The sequence below is a fragment of the Falco naumanni genome, chromosome 1, assembly GCF_017639655.2.
Source record: "Falco naumanni isolate bFalNau1 chromosome 1, bFalNau1.pat, whole genome shotgun sequence".
NCBI lineage: Eukaryota > Metazoa > Chordata > Aves > Falconiformes > Falconidae > Falco > Falco naumanni.
In genome coordinates, this window is record NC_054054.1 from 90,072,648 (window position 1) to 90,088,743 (window position 16,096).

General features: G+C 48.1%; 2 protein-coding genes across 4 annotated transcripts in view; both read left to right on the top strand.

Annotated features, from left to right (window-relative positions):
- Positions 1 to 198: 198 nt before the first annotated feature.
- On the top strand, positions 199 to 3,488 carry RPLP0 (ribosomal protein lateral stalk subunit P0). The gene is made up of 8 exons (XM_040605434.1): positions 199 to 275; positions 442 to 545; positions 929 to 1,104; positions 1,202 to 1,289; positions 1,544 to 1,690; positions 2,176 to 2,361; positions 2,725 to 2,865; positions 3,250 to 3,488. Exons 2-8 carry the CDS (start codon positions 492 to 494, stop codon positions 3,412 to 3,414), a joined length of 957 nt encoding a protein of 318 aa, XP_040461368.1. The 5' UTR covers positions 199 to 275; positions 442 to 491; the 3' UTR covers positions 3,415 to 3,488.
- A 359-nt stretch (positions 3,489 to 3,847) lies between these two features.
- Positions 3,848 to 16,096, top strand: part of GCN1 (GCN1 activator of EIF2AK4) — a 43,405-nt gene continuing 31,156 nt past the window's right edge. For 2 of the 3 annotated variants that reach the window (XM_040605450.1, XM_040605460.1), the window contains exons 1-16: positions 3,848 to 3,891; positions 6,357 to 6,459; positions 6,837 to 6,900; positions 7,476 to 7,607; positions 8,797 to 8,905; positions 9,628 to 9,726; positions 9,809 to 9,943; positions 10,845 to 10,913; positions 11,000 to 11,108; positions 11,517 to 11,591; positions 11,850 to 11,978; positions 12,205 to 12,255; positions 12,654 to 12,752; positions 13,038 to 13,211; positions 14,754 to 14,906; positions 15,656 to 15,748. In XM_040605450.1, coding sequence (XP_040461384.1) covers positions 3,874 to 3,891; positions 6,357 to 6,459; positions 6,837 to 6,900; positions 7,476 to 7,607; positions 8,797 to 8,905; positions 9,628 to 9,726; positions 9,809 to 9,943; positions 10,845 to 10,913; positions 11,000 to 11,108; positions 11,517 to 11,591; positions 11,850 to 11,978; positions 12,205 to 12,255; positions 12,654 to 12,752; positions 13,038 to 13,211; positions 14,754 to 14,906; positions 15,656 to 15,748 — 1,612 coding nt within the window. In that variant the 5' untranslated portion in view covers positions 3,848 to 3,873. The remainder of the gene's footprint in view (positions 3,892 to 6,356; positions 6,460 to 6,836; positions 6,901 to 7,475; positions 7,608 to 8,796; positions 8,906 to 9,627; positions 9,727 to 9,808; positions 9,944 to 10,844; positions 10,914 to 10,999; positions 11,109 to 11,516; positions 11,592 to 11,849; positions 11,979 to 12,204; positions 12,256 to 12,653; positions 12,753 to 13,037; positions 13,212 to 14,753; positions 14,907 to 15,655; positions 15,749 to 16,096) is intronic. The other variant, XM_040605469.1, reaches the window with a different exon arrangement.

Consider the following 16,096-nt stretch of genomic DNA (forward strand, 5'->3'; position numbering starts at 1 on the left):
TGGCGGGGTCCCCTCGGGGGTTGTGGGGTGTGTGCTCCTCCGCCCGCCAGGGGGCGCACCCCCCGCCGGCCGCCTCCTCCTGAGCCGCCCGCGCCTTCCGCCGGCGCGTGGCGCGCTGCTCAATGAGAACGGCGGGCCGCCCTGATTGACAGGCGTCGGACAGCCAATGGGCTGAGCGGAGGTAACCTCGCGGCTCGCTGCGATTGGGCGCGAGTGGCACTATAAAGAGGCGTGGGCCCACCCTGCGGCCTTTCTTTCCCGGAGCCCTTGTGGAGGTGGGAGAGCGGCGCGGTGGCTCCCGGGGGCCCGGGCCCGGGCGGCGGTGGGGGCGTACCCGGAGTCCTGGGCCTAGGACGGGTAGCGCGGAGCCCCGGGGAGGGGGCGGTGGAGGCGAAGGAAGGGAAGGGTGCGACCCGCCTGAGCCGCGCTTCTCCCTGGCAGGTCCCATCTCGTCTTTAAACCCGCCGGGCGATCCTTGGAGCACCGCCGCGATGCCCAGGGAAGACAGGGCTACGTGGAAGTCCAACTACTTCATGAAAATCATCGTGAGTGGCGGCGCGGCCCGGCCCGCGTGGGGCGCTGCCGGCAGCGGGGCCCGGCCCGGCGCGCCGGCGGGGGTGGCTTTTCTTAAAGAGATGGGGTGCGGTAGGCTCTCGGCGTGGTTATAGGGACTATAGAGATCAGGATGTTCCAGATCGGACCATTTTAGGGCTGCTGTGAGGATTCGTTGTGGCAGTTACAGAGATAAGTTGTTCAGGGATCTGACTAGAGAGCTGAGTGAAAGGTGCAGCCGGCGTCAGCCTGAGCTGAGCACTCAAACTTCTGACAGATTAATTTTTACGTTTTAATAAAATTTATTAAAACTTGATGCTGCTCTGTGTACCGATCCAGATTTTTTTGTATAGTTACGGTGTTTTTCTTGCTGTAGCAACTCCTGGATGATTACCCAAAATGTTTTATTGTGGGAGCAGACAATGTGGGATCCAAGCAGATGCAGCAAATTCGTATGTCCCTGCGTGGGAAGGCAGTTGTGCTGATGGGGAAGAATACGATGATGCGCAAAGCTATTCGTGGCCATCTAGAGAATAACCCTGCCTTAGAAAAGTGGGTAACGCTGTCTGAATATACTCCTGGATCATCTCTCAGGGAGGAGGGGATGTTGTCTGAGAAGCAGAACTGAAGGCTGTCATCTTTCCTTCAGGCTGCTGCCTCACATCCGTGGTAATGTGGGATTTGTCTTCACCAAGGAGGATCTGACTGAGATCCGGGACATGCTGCTGGCTAACAAGGTAGGGGAGATCAACCCTCGCTGTGTCTCTGGGTTGACAGAATCTTCACTGGAGATACCTGCTGAGTAGAAGTCCTCAAGGACTGGGAACTAGGCTCCTGCAGCCTTAGCCAAACTGCTTAAGTTCAGCTGTCTCTTCTTGTGTGTGCCTGGGTGCTGTCCTTCCTGGAGGAATGCTTCAGGAACAAGTTGCTGCCATCTCATAAGATGTGAGAGGTGAACATTCTTCCAGCTTCTCGTTTCCCCTTTCTCCAGGTGCCAGCTGCTGCCCGTGCTGGCGCTATTGCTCCCTGCGATGTGACCGTGCCAGCCCAGAACACTGGTCTCGGACCTGAGAAGACCTCCTTTTTCCAGGCCTTGGGCATCACCACAAAGATCTCCAGAGGGACCATTGAAATTCTGGTTAGTGAGCAGTGAGCTGCTGCTGTTGAAGCTTTTCCTTGACTATAGGACCCTGATTGTGGCAGTTGAGGGAGCTGTAAGGATCAAAGCTCCCATTTGTGCTGTAATGCTGTATCAGCAGTCTGACTGCTCCACTTTGGGAACTTGAAGGAGGATGTCTGGCTTGTCTCCAGCTTGCAGTGTGGGGGGATAAAAGTTTTCCATCAGATCTCAGCTGCGTGGGTCGGCTCTGCTGGAGCAACTCGAAGGCGAGCTACCTGCAGGTGATGCGGGAAGGGCGGTGCCTTTCTCCCAGCTGAGATGTACCTGCTTGTGTGGTCTAGGGCTGTCTCAACTTGTGGAGCCAAACTTGGAGCTTGTTTTTGTTGTGCTGTGTGTTTCTTCAGTTCCATCTCTTGCCATTGGAAATGCGCGTATGTCTCCCGTTGCATTCGCTGCCTGAATGTCTTTGCGCGTAGTCACCCCTTTTCCTCTTATTTCCTCAGAGCGATGTGCAACTGATCAAGACTGGAGACAAAGTGGGTGCCAGTGAAGCCACCCTGCTGAACATGCTGAACATCTCCCCCTTCTCTTTCGGGTTGGTGATCCAGCAGGTCTTTGACAATGGCAGCATTTACAACCCTGAAGTGCTAGACATCACTGAGGAGACCTTGCACAAGCGCTTCCTGGAGGTGAGTGCCAGAACCTGGATCCGTTATGTTCTCCCTCTTCACCTCACTGCTGTGGCAGTTGGCACTGTTCCAGAATGAAGTGTCCTGTCTGGTATTTTCCATGAGATCCTGCAGAGCCAGGAGCTCTCCCCGGTGCCCTGCAGCAGCAGTCTGTCAGGGAGTACCTTCTGTAGGCTTTTTCATCTGAAGCTACTTCAGGAAGCCTTTGAGGTCATTTAAATCTTGATGCTTTGGGTAATTTCACTGGAGCTGTGTTAATTGTGTGCATTGCCCACTATTCCTCGTTATTTTGGCAATGCAGAAACTGCCATCATCTGCTGTGGTTATTTCTCAGAACACAGAATCACGCGTCTCTCCTCACAGGGTGTTCGTAATGTTGCCAGCGTCTGTCTGCAAATTGGGTACCCGACCATCGCTTCTGTGCCCCACTCCATCGTCAACGGGTACAAGCGGGTCCTGGCTGTTGCGGTAGAGACTGACTACACCTTCCCGCTGGCTGAAAAGGTAATGGCTGAGTCCCATCTGCTGGAGACAGAGTGTTAAAAATGCATCCAGGCACTTCCACAGAAATGCTTTAGTTTGAATGGACTCGGACGTGCCTGTGTGCAAGGGACCTGTCCTGACAAGGGGCGCTTGCTTCCATATGTTGTGTACAAATGGCAGGAGAAAGCTAAATTCCCTGGCATTCCTTCCTCCCTGGGGTTGTTACACTTGAATGTAGCTGCAATGTCTTTCATTCTTCATACACAGCAGCAATAGGGGCATGTATTTGGTTTCTGGTAAGCTGCAAGCATTGCCTTTGTGATTACAGAGAAGAGGTTTAATCCCTCAGAATGTTTCTTTCCTTTGAGTTCACCTTTTTTGTTTTCCCTCCCTGCCCTTTTGCAGGTGAAGGCCTTCCTGGCAGACCCCTCTGCTTTTGTGGCGGCCATCCCTGTGGTAGCTGAAGCAGCTGCACCTGCTGCTGCCGCCGCTGCTGCTCCGGCAAAAGAGGCGGTGAAGGAAGAATCGGAGGAGTCTGACGAGGACATGGGCTTCGGTCTCTTCGACTAACAGCGGCCACCGTCTGTCCTGTTTGTGTCACAGTTGGTCCAATGGGAGAAATAAAAAGCTATTGTACACCTTGACGTGTGCCCGCATCGATGGTGTAGTCTGCAGAGCGCTTGGGGCGAGGGGCTCCGGTGGGGCTCGGTGTGCCCCCGGGGAACGGGTGTCCCTCGGGGCTGCTGCTCACCGCCCCGGGCCCTCCCCACCGCCCGCCTGCTGTGGCCAGGGCCGAGGGGGCCGCGCCCCGAGCCGGCCCGTGCGGGGCAGCGCCCGCCGCTGCCATTCCCCTGTGCTCAGCGCTCGGTGGCGCCGTGCGGCCCGGCCGGGACCCGGGCGGGCGGAGGCGGCGGGCGCAGCCCGGGCCAGGCCGCGGCGCCATCGCCATGGAGACGGGCCCGCCCCGGCCGGCTCCGCGCGCGGCCCGCACCGGAAGCCGCTACCGCTTCCGGGGTCGCAGGCGGCGCCATGGCGGCCGACACGCAGGTGAGTGCGGGACGGGCCCGCGGCGCGCCGGTGGCGGCCCGGCGGCCGTGCCGGGGCGGGGGGCCATCCCCCCGGGGCCGCGCCTGCTCTCGCTCCGCTGCGCTCCCTCGGCCCGGCGGCGGGGCTCGGCCCGGCCCAGCGGCCGGCCGGGGACGTGGCGGCCGGCCCGGGGCGGGAAGGCCGCGGCGGCGCTGCCCGCTGGAGCCGCCCGCAGGGAGGCGGCGCCGGCCCGTGCCCCGGCCCGCGGTGCGCCCCGCTCCCGGCCCTGCGCGGCGCCGAGGCGGCCGGGCTGAGCCGCCGCTCCCTGAGCGGTTGCGGGGGGCGGCTGCGGCCCGGGGGGTCTCGCCCGCTCCCGCCGTGATTCCCGGTAAACCGCTGGCCAAGCCGCGTCCCTCCCGGCTGCCGGGCCGGGCGGGCCCCGCTGCTCGCAGCGCCTCAGCAGGGCCTGTGGCCGCCCCCGCCGGCCCCGCGGCTGCCGGGAGCGGCGGGGCCCGCCGGCGGGGCAGCTGCTCCCCGCGCCCGGGGCGCCCCCATGGGCCGCCTTCTCCGGTTGGGTGCGTTGGGTTGGGATGTTCCCGAGGCAAATCCCGGTCTTCCCAGGATCAGCTCCCGACTAGTACAAATCCTGCGTTTGTTCTCTGTACTTTTTCGCAGCAGCGGCGCTTACGCTCTGGCTTTGTAACGTCTGTACGTGCACATCCTAATAAAACGAGAAAGCAAAAGGGCGAAGCCAGCCCCAGCAGCTCCCCGTGTGGAGCCGGCAGTCAGCTTTGTGCCGCTTGTGTAAGTGGCTAAGCTGTTTGGGAAGTCCCGTAGCTTTATACGTGATTTATATTTTTAATTTCTAGGCAGTTGGGAATAATTTTAATGTTTTTTGTGTCTGTACATCGCTGTGCTTGTGATTAAGCAGCGTGAGTAAGCGCAGCTTGGTTTGAGTTTGCATCTGATAAACTGACATAATGGAAAGGGTTGAAAGGAGACGAGCTCTTTAATGGCAGCTGGTTCTGGCGGTTCTGATGGTAAGGATGATGTTGGTCATCCTCTGCAGGCTGACCTGTACCTCACTGTTCGGAGGCGCAGCCCTGCTTCCAGCCAGCTCTTGAGGAGAGCTCAGCATGTGAAATAGTCACAGTGCTGGGGAGGTGCGGATGGCCTCTGTAAATTCCAGGTAGCCGCAGCACAGGGTCCCCCTTCCTGCCTGTCACCATAAAAGCTTCACTGAAAGTGGCTTTTGAGAGGATGAAAGCAACAGCCATTTCTCAGTTGTCAGGTTTCCTGTGCTTAGAAAAAGACTTGTGGCTAACCTGGTGGAGTTTTGCCTGAAAAGAGAAGGAACAGTTTGGGGGAGTTTCTAAAGGCATGCTTATTTGCTGCCCTTCCTAAAGATGATGATGATGAAGGTACAAAGTTGCTCAGTTTAAGAGCTGAATTTTAAAAGCCTTTTCTTGGAGAGCTGTGTTTCGCTTTATGTAAATGCAGAAAACCTGTGGGTGTAGTCCTGGCTGAGCCCTGTTCAGCCCACACGGAGTCTTTCATCTTGCATATCTTGCAAAACTTGGAAGCTCATAGAAATGGTTTCAGTAGTTCAAGGAGCTGGTTCCTGAGAATTTAAACTTCTTTCTGGTCTTTTCAGACAGTGTGTCTCCCTGTCTTGGTACTACTTGAAAACTGAAACTTGTTTATAGGAGTTAAACTCAGCGAGTAGTCTTGGTCCCTTCCTGCTGGCAGGCGGGCACGCAGTAGGGCAGGCATGAAACCCACCATTCAGTTATGTGATGTGATCTTTTTGTTTTGCTTGTGTAACCTTGGGCGTTACTGATAAGGTATGGAAGGAGTTTGATAGCGAAGAGCAACCTTTTGTAATCTGGTGAGTCCGGTTTACAAAATCCCTGTGATGTGTGTCTTAATTCTGGGAAAGAGTAAATGCAAGCGATTCATTCTTTTGCTGGGCCCGAGTACAGAATTTCACGACTATCAACAGCCTGAAACCACAGATCAGTTTTTCAGGGTGGGCAGTTACACTCAGCCCTGGGTCATCTGCAGTTAGAAGTCCCCCTTCAGGGGTCCGTGGGCTTTAGGAGCTAACGTACACCGAATAGCACCTGTGCATTTTTGAGTGCATTCTTTTTTGCTTTTAAAGGTCCTGTATTCTAGGCTATTTGTCTTACATCTTACTCTCTCTTACTTCCAGAGAGGTAAGTACATCTTACAAAGCATGAGTGCTGTGACAGGGACACAGGTTAACAGGGAAGAGTCATCCTTTGGCTGAAGCAGAAAGTTTCTGCATTCCATCGTGTATGAGATACAGTGACCCTTTCCCCAGCAGATAAGACCACAGATGATCCACATTTGATCGCTAAGAGATCCTCTGGCAGCAGATGACACGTTTGGCTTGCCCTGGTTTTGTGTTCTGTGTGTTGCTATTGAAGGCAGGCTGATGTTTTTTCCTCTATGTGTGGTTTTAGATTTCTGATACGCTGAAGCGGTTTGCGGTAAAAGTAACTACAGCCAGCGTGAAGGAACGGAGAGAGATCCTCAGTGAGCTGGGAAAATGCATTTCTGGGAAAGGTAAAAGCTCTGGGGCACTGTTCTGGTTACCAGGGTGGAGAAGCATGTTAAAATGTTTTGTTTCAGAGGCTGTGTGAAACTTGAGGGGTAGTTTTTTGAGGGAGGGGGCTGGCAGCGTTTGGAGTCTCTGCTTCCTCACAGCGTTAATTCTAAGCATAGGTTTTGCAGGTAGCACAGAACTCCGGTTACTAGCATGTGTGCTTTTCCCATACATATGTGTAAATTGTATAAGAGAGAGAACTTTTACTGTGATCCTTGCAAGAAATGTCATAGACGTGAGCAGCTGACTGATTTCAGTTGTGAAGTGAATCATGTTTGTGTTAAAGATTAAGAGCTTACCAAACAATGAAGAAGCATTTTGAAATACATTGTTACAGATCTTCCAGAGGGTGCAGTGAAAGGCCTTTGCAAACTCTTCTGCCTTACCCTGCATCGATACCGGTGAGTAAATTGATGTGGAAAAGCTGTATTTAATCTATCAGTATTTATATTATATTTATTAGTTAAACTGGTTGGAGCATCTGGAAATGTTAGTGTGCAATGTAACATTGATGCATGTGACACTGAAAGATGCCATCTCTAATTAGGCTTTCAAATTAGGTTTGGCATTAAAAAGTTTTACAAAGCTTACCTTGTGTTTCACTTCTAATTCTGAAATCAAAACTTTCATCCTGTGGTTTAGTTTGCAAGAATTAATGCCCGTGTCCTTGTGAAGCAACATTAAGGTGTCTTTTGGACACTTTTAGATTGGATTAAATTGTGGCCTGTTGTAGAGAAGCTGTTCAGAACCTCTTTTTTCTTCTGCAACCTGCTGGAGAGCCTTCTTCTGTCAGCTGAGGAAGAGAATGGAGCTTTCTGCCAGAAACTTCTCCACTTCTTGGAACAGCAAGCATAAAATGACTATTAGCTTGACTGCTAAAAGGAGAAGGCAGAGTCCTTTGTGTGTTGCAAGTATAGTAATATGTGTCATGTTGGCAGGATTTATAAAGTTCACTGGGGTGTATTTTTCATTCTAGCGATGCAGCATCCCGCAGAGCCCTGCAGCTGGCACTTCAGCAGCTCGCAGAGTCCCAGCCGGATGCAACAGCAAAAAATCTTCTGCAGTCACTTCAGTCTTCAGGGATTGGTGGCAAGGCCGGAGTTCCCAGGTGCTGGATGAGTTGCTTTGTGTGGACGCAATTCTGAGTTGCTGGTAGTTGCTTTTGTGTTCAGAATGATGCTTCTGCTGCTGCTTGCCAGAGGTGTTAAAAACATTTAGAGACCAAGTTGTTCGTGATCATTCAGATGTTCCTCTCTTCCCTCTTTCATGTCCTCTGGGAAAGCAGAAGGACTGTTGTGGTATTACTGCTGGCGGGTTGGGTCCGAGTTACGGTTTTGCCTTTAACCTTCAAGCCTGGAGAGATGAGGCACAAACCCTTTTCTCAAGAAACCATCTCCAAAATGATTAGGAAAGGGGATTTCCTCACCCAGCTGGTGTTCAGCTGGTGGAATTCAAGACCTTATTGTAGACAGGGAGATAATGAAATCTGAAGCAGAGCTGAGAAATATGCAGCTCTTCTAAAACGCTGGTGGTTCCCAAAGGTGACGCAGGGTATTGTGCCACTGCTGGAGGCCACAGAGCACCATCCTGCAATGCCTCCGTGGCTGAGTAGGAGTGTGGCATTTAGAAAAAGATCTGATCTTGGTTTAAAGGCTTGCAGTGAGATGATTTTTACCTTTCTGTCACAGTGTCTGGCCTTGTGCGCAAGGACAATTTCTAAATATTCTTCTGCTTTGAGGTAAAGATCAAAATAGGGTGAGGATCCTCAGGGAGCTGCGAGGTGGGATCTGTTACCTGAAATGGAGGGAGGACGTGAGAGTTAGCAGAAACTGGAATGGAGTAGTGTGCCAGGAGGGAATGTAAGCTGAGAAACGATTTGGCAGTCTAAGGCTGGGAAGCTATGACGGTAAAGATGAGCAGCAGATGAGAAATCTTGAGTCACTTTTTGGGCACTCTCAGTTGGCAAAGTATTTAACTCTCATTTCTGTAATGCCGCTGGGAAGATCCAAAAATGGTCTTTCTTCTGCTAAGGTTTTTCATTCCCAGCAGGAAAGATTTAGCCTCTTTTGTGCCATTCAGAAGTTCTAAGTGTTAAACGGGAGTTGAAGCACATAGCTTCCTACGACTAATTATTTCTTTTAAAAACTAAGGCTTTAGCTGTATTTTTGCATGATAAAATTGCTTTACTTAAAAGGTGGTGTTCTGACTTGGGCAGAGATGAGTCTGTTGTGGTCTAGTAGGTGTAAGTTACATATTGGGAGCTGTAGATTGACCTCCTTCTCCCGTTTGTGCAACAGTAAGAGCAGTGGATCTGCAGCTCTGCTGGCACTCTCCTGGACATGCCTGCTTGTCCGCACAGTCTTTCCAACACCTGACAAGAGGCAGGGAGAAACATGGAAAAAACTGGTAGGTTCTTTCTGGTTTGCAGAAATATCCCTTTGTAGATAAGGACTTAAATATTTCTAATGTCTTTAAGTTGCTGAAACATCGCAAATGATTCTGCACATAACTGATAATGTCCCATTAAAATCCAGGTTTACATGGCAGTCTTTTTTGCTTGCTGGTGTATTTTGATCTCTCCTGGTCTGCTGGAGAAAGCAGGAGGTGTATAAAGCAAAGGAGTGGGGCAGCCTTGCGCCTGCACAGAGTTGCTCTGCATACTATGGTGTATACCAGTGTTTCTAGACCTGGCGTGCTAGTGGTGCCTCCAAGGTGCAGTCTGCAGTGTGGCATGAATTCCTTCTGCCTCCCTTGAAGCATTTGTGTGTGATATTCTGCCAGACAGTGTCAAGTAGCTTTCTGCTTTCTTTTCACTGCTTTAACAACCTGAACCTGTGACCATGCCCATAGCACCTGAGAATATAGTTGGGACACGTTTTAAGAAGAGATGTAATCTGACATAAATTGCTGTTTTCAGAGACAAAGTTTGCAGAGCTACTGTGCATGGTTCTGCAAAGGGGTGTGCGTGGGACAAAAGCAATGTCAACTTGTTGGGAGAACTTACATGATGTAAGGACTTTTTCCTAAGCACATTCAGCTAATCACTGACATTGTGATAATGTCTTGTTCCGTATGAACTCTCTGAGAAGCAGGTGCATGAAGGTTTTTTTGTCTGTTTCCCTTGGCAGGTGGAGGCTCAGTGTTTGCTCCTTTTGGAAGTCCTGGGAGGTTCTCATAAGCAGGCGGTGAATGGGGCCGTGAAGAAATTGAACAGGCTGTGGAAAGAGGTGATGTGTACTGTACATGACCGTACTCAATAGCTGTTCTAGGTTCTGCTGTCTTAACGTGCCTTGGTCTTTTTCTCTTCAGAACCAAGATCTGGTGGATCAATACCTGTCTGTCATTCTTGGTCTTGAACCAAACCAGAGTTATGCTGCAATGCTTGGACTTGTGGTGCAGTTTTGCACAGCACAGAAAGAGATGGATATTATTAAACGATACAAGGTGAATTTGTTGTACTGCTTTTTTTTTTTTGCTAATAAGTGTTACAGTTGAATTGAAATAATTAGGGTCCGAAATAAATTCACTAAGTATTTATTAAGGCAGGAAAGCAAAAACAGCGCCGGGCGGCCGGGGAGTCACAGCTCCATCCAGGCTCACAAATTCCAACAAGTATCAGAGCCCTTTTATCCTCAAGGCCGGTTTAAGCAAACAGTTATGCTCTCAGTCCCGTAGCAAGAAGCTGTATATTACAAAACTAATCTATTTTTACACTAAGGTCTAGATGAAGACAAAGGTTGTCATAGTAACATGAGATTATGGTTTAGCATTGGCCTTGAGAAGGTACATCTCGCAACCTCATGGTTAACAGCTAACTCTTTTCTCGCCAGACAGAATGTTCTCAAATCTGTTGCAGCAAGATCATTCCTTTTGTTAAAACCCCATTTGATCAGCAAATTACCCTTAGTTACTTGTTACAATAAGTAGCTTCACTTCTTATCGTGGGGAAGGGGGCTGAATAGATTGAGGTTGTACTTTGCATCTGCCTCTGGTTTTGTTATCTGTCAGTTCAGTAGTCACACACTTCTGACTAAACAGCTGGCATAGGTTTACAGAGGGGGTGTCAGATGTGTGGCTTTTTGCTGTGGTCTGTGCATTTATATAGATGGCCAACACTGCAGCTTTCTATCTTCTCCCCTGTGTAGGAACAGAAGGCAGCATTTAGCTCGCAGTGCATTTTGAGTGTTGGGCTGAGGGGTAGAGCAGAGAGTACTGATCTCTGCTTGACTGTCTTACATGAGGATGGAAGCACAGCTGCTTAGTGGATGGGCTGCCTTCCAGAGGCATGCAGGGTGCTGTGTATGGCTTGCAGTGTGGCTGTAATTTGGTGGTTTTACTTGTTCAGAGTGCTCTTCTGGATTTCTACTTGAAGACCATCCTTATGAGCAAGACAAAGCCTCAGAAGCACGTGCTGGTGAGACATGCTGTTACAGAGCTGCTTGTGCTTTTGTCCTATGTGCAACATCCACTGCTGTGCTGAGCGCTTTGTTCCCTTTGCAGGACAGCTGCTCCCCGCTTCTTCGGTACATGTCTCACTCTGAATTCAAGGACTTAGTTTTGCCAACTCTGCAGAAATCCCTGCTACGGAGTCCTGAGAACGTAATTGAAAGTGAGTCTGTCATCTCTCTGCATTGCTCTGTCAAAGAGCATGAATAGTTATTCCTTAGAGCTCTGGAGCTGTTGGGGGAGTACGTCTCTCTGGACTGTGCTTTTGGTTGTGTGAGTGCAGGCAGCAGGATGGTCTAAGGATTAGATGTGGAGAAGCAACATTTGTGGTGTGATCCCAGGTGTCTGGGAATGTGATAGTTACTGTTTGCAGTGAGGACAGAATTTCACAGCTGAGTGCTCAGAATAATCCTGAATTAATCTGTTCATTGGGCATCAATTTCAGTGGTTTTTTTCTTCGTATTCCTTATTGACCCTGTCTGCTCTTGATGTGAACTGTGGGCAAGGGTGTATTAAAATGATGAAAACAGTTACTCAAAATTTAATATGCCATTATCTCTTCTGTCTTCAGCAATCTCGTGTTTGCTCGTATCTGTGAATCTGGATCTTAGCCAGTATGCTCTAGACATTGTGAAAGGACTGGCCAGTAAGTACCCTAACTTCTGGAGGGAATGATGAATAAAGCTTTTTTTTCATCTTTGTGGGTGTACCTGTAAGAGCTTGGTTGTTGGTGAAGAGGTTGTTTTATGTTGGAGGGAGGATGATGCTGTAACTTGGAACTGGAATAGTTCACATGATGGTTCTAGAAGCTGAGTCAAGCCACGACATATAAAGATATGTCCTTGTCTTGCTGGGTTTGTGCAGTTTGTTATAAGGAACTCTTAGCTTGTGTGTTATTTTCTAGGTCATCTGAAATCCAACAGCGTGCAGCTGATGGATGAAGCAGTTGTGGCATTAAAGAACTTGGCTCGACAGTGTAGTGATCCTTCAGCTGTGGAGTCGCTGGGCAGACACCTTTTCGCCATCTTAGGGGGTGAGTAAATGGTGGGATAAGCAATGGAGATGAATAAAGGCTTGCCAGCTTCAAGGAGTTGTGTGTATTGTATTTTCTGTTGTCTTTAGCTGCCTGTATCATAGGGGTGGCTCAGCCTGGATCAGGGATAATGCGGCAGGCTTTTGCATTTTAGAGATCCTTGATGTAGCACATAGCTGTTGTCTGTCTGTAAGTCAGCTGTCACCCATTTATTTCTGTTTGGCAGGCTCAGAAGGGAAGCTGACAGTTGTTGCTCAGAAGATGAGTGTCCTTTCAGGTGAGGATCCTAAAAGAAAGGTGCTTCTCAGGTGGAAGAAATTTAGCAGAAGGCTGAATGAAAGGGATCTCGTATGTTTGGGGTTTCCTGTCTGTCATTCTGAATTGGCTGTAGTTGATGTCAGAGAGAGTGCAGGCAGGATGCCACATGGCAGTTCTTGACTTTCTAGCCAAAGGAAATAATTGGCTGGTAAGGTAAAATATTTTATGCAAGAAAGACGACTATTCTGAGTAAAAATTAAGACAGAGGTCCTGCTGTGTTGGTACATCCCTTGCAGTGACAAGAAACAGCTATGTCTGTGCAGGGGTTGAAATGAAATGAAACTTTCTTGATCGTTTTTAGATTTTGCAGCAAGTGCTGGTAGCTTGGGAACTAATGAGAGGGTTCTGTCCTTTCAGGGATCGGCAGCCTTAGTCACCATGTGGTTTCTGGATCATCTAGCCAAGTTCTGACTGGAACCATGGCTGAGCTTTTCATCCCTTTCCTGCAACAAGAAGGTGAAACCTCTTGCCTTTGTTCTGGGTTTGCTAAGCTGCTTTTGTCATGAGCTGGATTTTCATACGGCCTGTTATTCAGGATAAATCTGGATTCTCGCCTGTTGTGTTACAAAATCTGTTGCCCTGTTTGGATGAGTAACCCTGTGGAGACAGTGCTGTGTCTGTTAGGAGCACATCCATTCTTTTCCTGCCTCTCCCCAGCGTTATCACCTGACATTATTCTGGTTTATGTTCCTGTGTTTTATGCAATTGTTGTACTGACATGAGCTCTGTGTTACTTCCTAGTCCATGAAGGCACCTTGGTTCATGCAGTCTCTGTCCTGGCTCTTTGGTGTGTTCGGTTCACCACAGAAGTTCCCAAGAAGTTGGTAGAATGGCTAAAGAAAGCCTTCAGCCTTAAAACCTCTACTTCAGCTGTGAGACATGCCTACCTGCAGTGCATGCTAGCATCTTTCAAAGGTAAATCTGTGCAGCTATTAGTAACTCTTTAGACTGTGTGGCTTAAGAGAAATCAACTTTTGTACTTCCTGATACAAGTAGATAGCTGTGTGGATTAAGAAGGATTTTGTTAGGTGATATCTGTTCACTGACATCCTTCCTGTTTCTCCTTAAACTCTCTCTTGCTTTGAAGTTTATAAAGGTGGTTTGTCTCCTTGTATAACTAGCATCACTGCTCATCGTGCTGTCTTTCGTATACTCCCAAAGTAATCTTTGATTGCTTTGTTTTTGTCTTACACTTAAATGATAAGGTTTCTAGCTCAGGGACTCTGCTTTTTTTTTTTTTATGTAGCACCCAGCACACTGGGATCCTGGTCTCTGGCTTTGGCTCTTGGAAGCTTTAAAAAATAATAATAAAAAATATTGTTGTGTTTGAAATGAAGAACTTAAGATATTCTAAACTTGTGGTCTTTTTGAGATTTGTATCTGTTGGTCCTGTCCCCTTTGACTTCAGCATTTGATCCACAGGTCAAAGGGTGATCAGTCTGATGCCTGTATGTGACATCTCCCTTTCTTGGTGATGCAGGGTGAATCAAGAAGATGGTATACATTTGCTTAAGAGATCAATAACTCAGTGTATGGTATCCATACAATGGATTAACCATCACTTTTCCAATATGATATAAATGAAACTGTAATTCTGCATTTTTCTGTTGTAGCTACCAGGAATTTCTGTGCTACCACAGGGCTGAAAAAAACACTCTTAAACCTACTTAGATTTCACAGGAAGGTGGTCCTTTCAATATGGCAAAGCCTGAAATTGCTCATGCCCCGGGCAAGGGGATTACTTGTGTGTGGCGTGTGCAGCTGTTCAGAGCATCAAGGCTCAAGATACTTATATTCTAAAATAACTTACGCACCACTGGAACAATGACCATTGCTTTGACCCACCCAACGAAGCATCCAGCTGGGACAAAGAAAAGGAGTTAGAATCTTCTAAGAGTTTATAGTTAAAACACTACTTGCAGATACTTAATGTAGAAAATCCCAAGTCTTTTGTTTCCTTTTTTAGTATTGTGTGCGAGGTGTTGCTTCTGGAAATAGCAGGAACAGCCAGCTCAGCTTCTGTGGGAGCAAGGGTTGTGGACCTGTGGGATTCCTTGACTTGTGAATGTTTGAAATGGAACAGATGGTTGTGGCTTGCCAGGAATTTACTTTCCCTCTCTTAGGGAAACATAATCTTTGAAGTCAGGCTTCCTGTGATTTGAAGCAATTCCTTTAATGTAACTGAATTAGCATTTTCTTTTGCATCCCCTGAACAGAAACTGGTATTGAGATGGGACTGTTTTATCTGTGACGAAAGGTCTGAAGTGGTTATCCTCTATCTTCGTGGTTAAAGTTTAATGCTAGTAGCGACTGGCAAATACTCTGGGCGATTCAGTCTTCCCAGTATGTGTCTGATTCCTTTCCTTGTCTAGTGACAAAAGAACCATTGATACCCCCGTGGTGTACAGTATGAAAGGACCGTGTTGTTTTGTAACTTGTCTCTTTCTATCTCCTCAGGTGACACATTGTTACAGGGAATGGACTTGCTGCCAATGCTGATCCAGACAGTAGAAAAAGCAGCATCTCAAAGTACTCAGGTTCCCATGGTAACTGAAGGAGTTGCTGCAGCTTTGTTGATCTGCAGGATGTCTGTAATTGAGGGACAAACTGGTAAGGTCACAAAGCGTCTAGTAGCACCCAATATAAACAGGTTCTGAGGCTTAACGCTTTTCTGGACAATATGGGTGAGATACTGTTCCTTCATCTGTGTATTGTTTCCACATAGAAACTCGTTGCCCCTTTGTATGCCAGGGAAAGATTAATTCCAGTCTCTCTCAGTTATGTCAGTGAAGAGTTCTTGCTCTTCCCTACCTTTGCAACTTCCAGCTTCCATTCATCTAGGGATATTCCTCTTTATTCTGACAGAAGACAGTCACCCAGACCTTACATGCTAGGACTTGACTGATGCATTAAAACTATTACTTGCTTGTTACTTGGGTAGTGGTTTTACCAAACGTCTTTGGAAAACACGAGGACTGAAGTTCTGTCTTCCATTAGAGGATATTACAAGAAGTCTCGTGAGTTCATACATCTGCTAGGATATAAAATCCAGGTGTGTTCTGTCTATCAAAAGCAGCACACCACTTTCCTCCTTTCCTTCATTTTTAGGAAGGTTTCCCCTATGAAATATTAAGGTAAACCAGACCAGATTTCACAAATGTAACCCAGAGAAATGTATTTTTGTCAGCAGCAGGTATTTTTTGGGCATACTTAAGTTCTGAATGAGAGAGATGAGAGGCTTTATAACTGCAGACAAGCAAAGACAGAAGTAACTTGAATGATTTCAGGAGGCAGAATTCTACTGTATTTTATGTATGCTGGTGGGTTCTGACTTGATAGACTTATTCTTTTCCCTTCAGAGTCTAAGCTGAGTGGTTTCTGGCAGCTGATTCTGGATGAGAAAAAACAAATTTTTACATCTGAGAAGTTCTTGCAGTCTGCATCAGAGGAAGGTAAATTGTCAGTTACTGTGTATCCGGTTGCAGTTTAACTCTGTTACGTAGTACTTACAAGAGCTAATGATGCTGTTCGCCCTGTTCTATAATCCTTGGTGGATCCAGTTTCAAATGAAAGTGAACAGCGTACTCTTTCAGAAGTATGTCTAGACTAATTGTAGTCTAAGCTTGAACAATGTATTAATTTATTTCTTAATGAACCTGAGTCATCAAACATTTAGAATTCCAAATTTGTAGTCTGTTAAAGCCTTTCCAATACAAAATCATCTCTGTAGTGTCCCAGTTTTTAAGTAAATAGTTGAAGCCAATCTGAGAGACACAGAGAAGCCTAAAATTACAAGTAAG

Bases quoted from the DNA above. Each gene is read 5' to 3' on its own strand.
- RPLP0 (XM_040605434.1), top strand. From the start codon at position 492: ATGCCCAGGGAAGACAGGGCTACGTGGAAGTCCAACTACTTCATGAAA. The intron at 1,691-2,175 runs GTTAGTGAGCAG...TTATTTCCTCAG, and splicing joins GAGGGACCATTGAAATTCTG to AGCGATGTGCAACTGATCAA. The intron at 2,362-2,724 runs GTGAGTGCCAGA...CTCTCCTCACAG, and splicing joins TGCACAAGCGCTTCCTGGAG to GGTGTTCGTAATGTTGCCAG.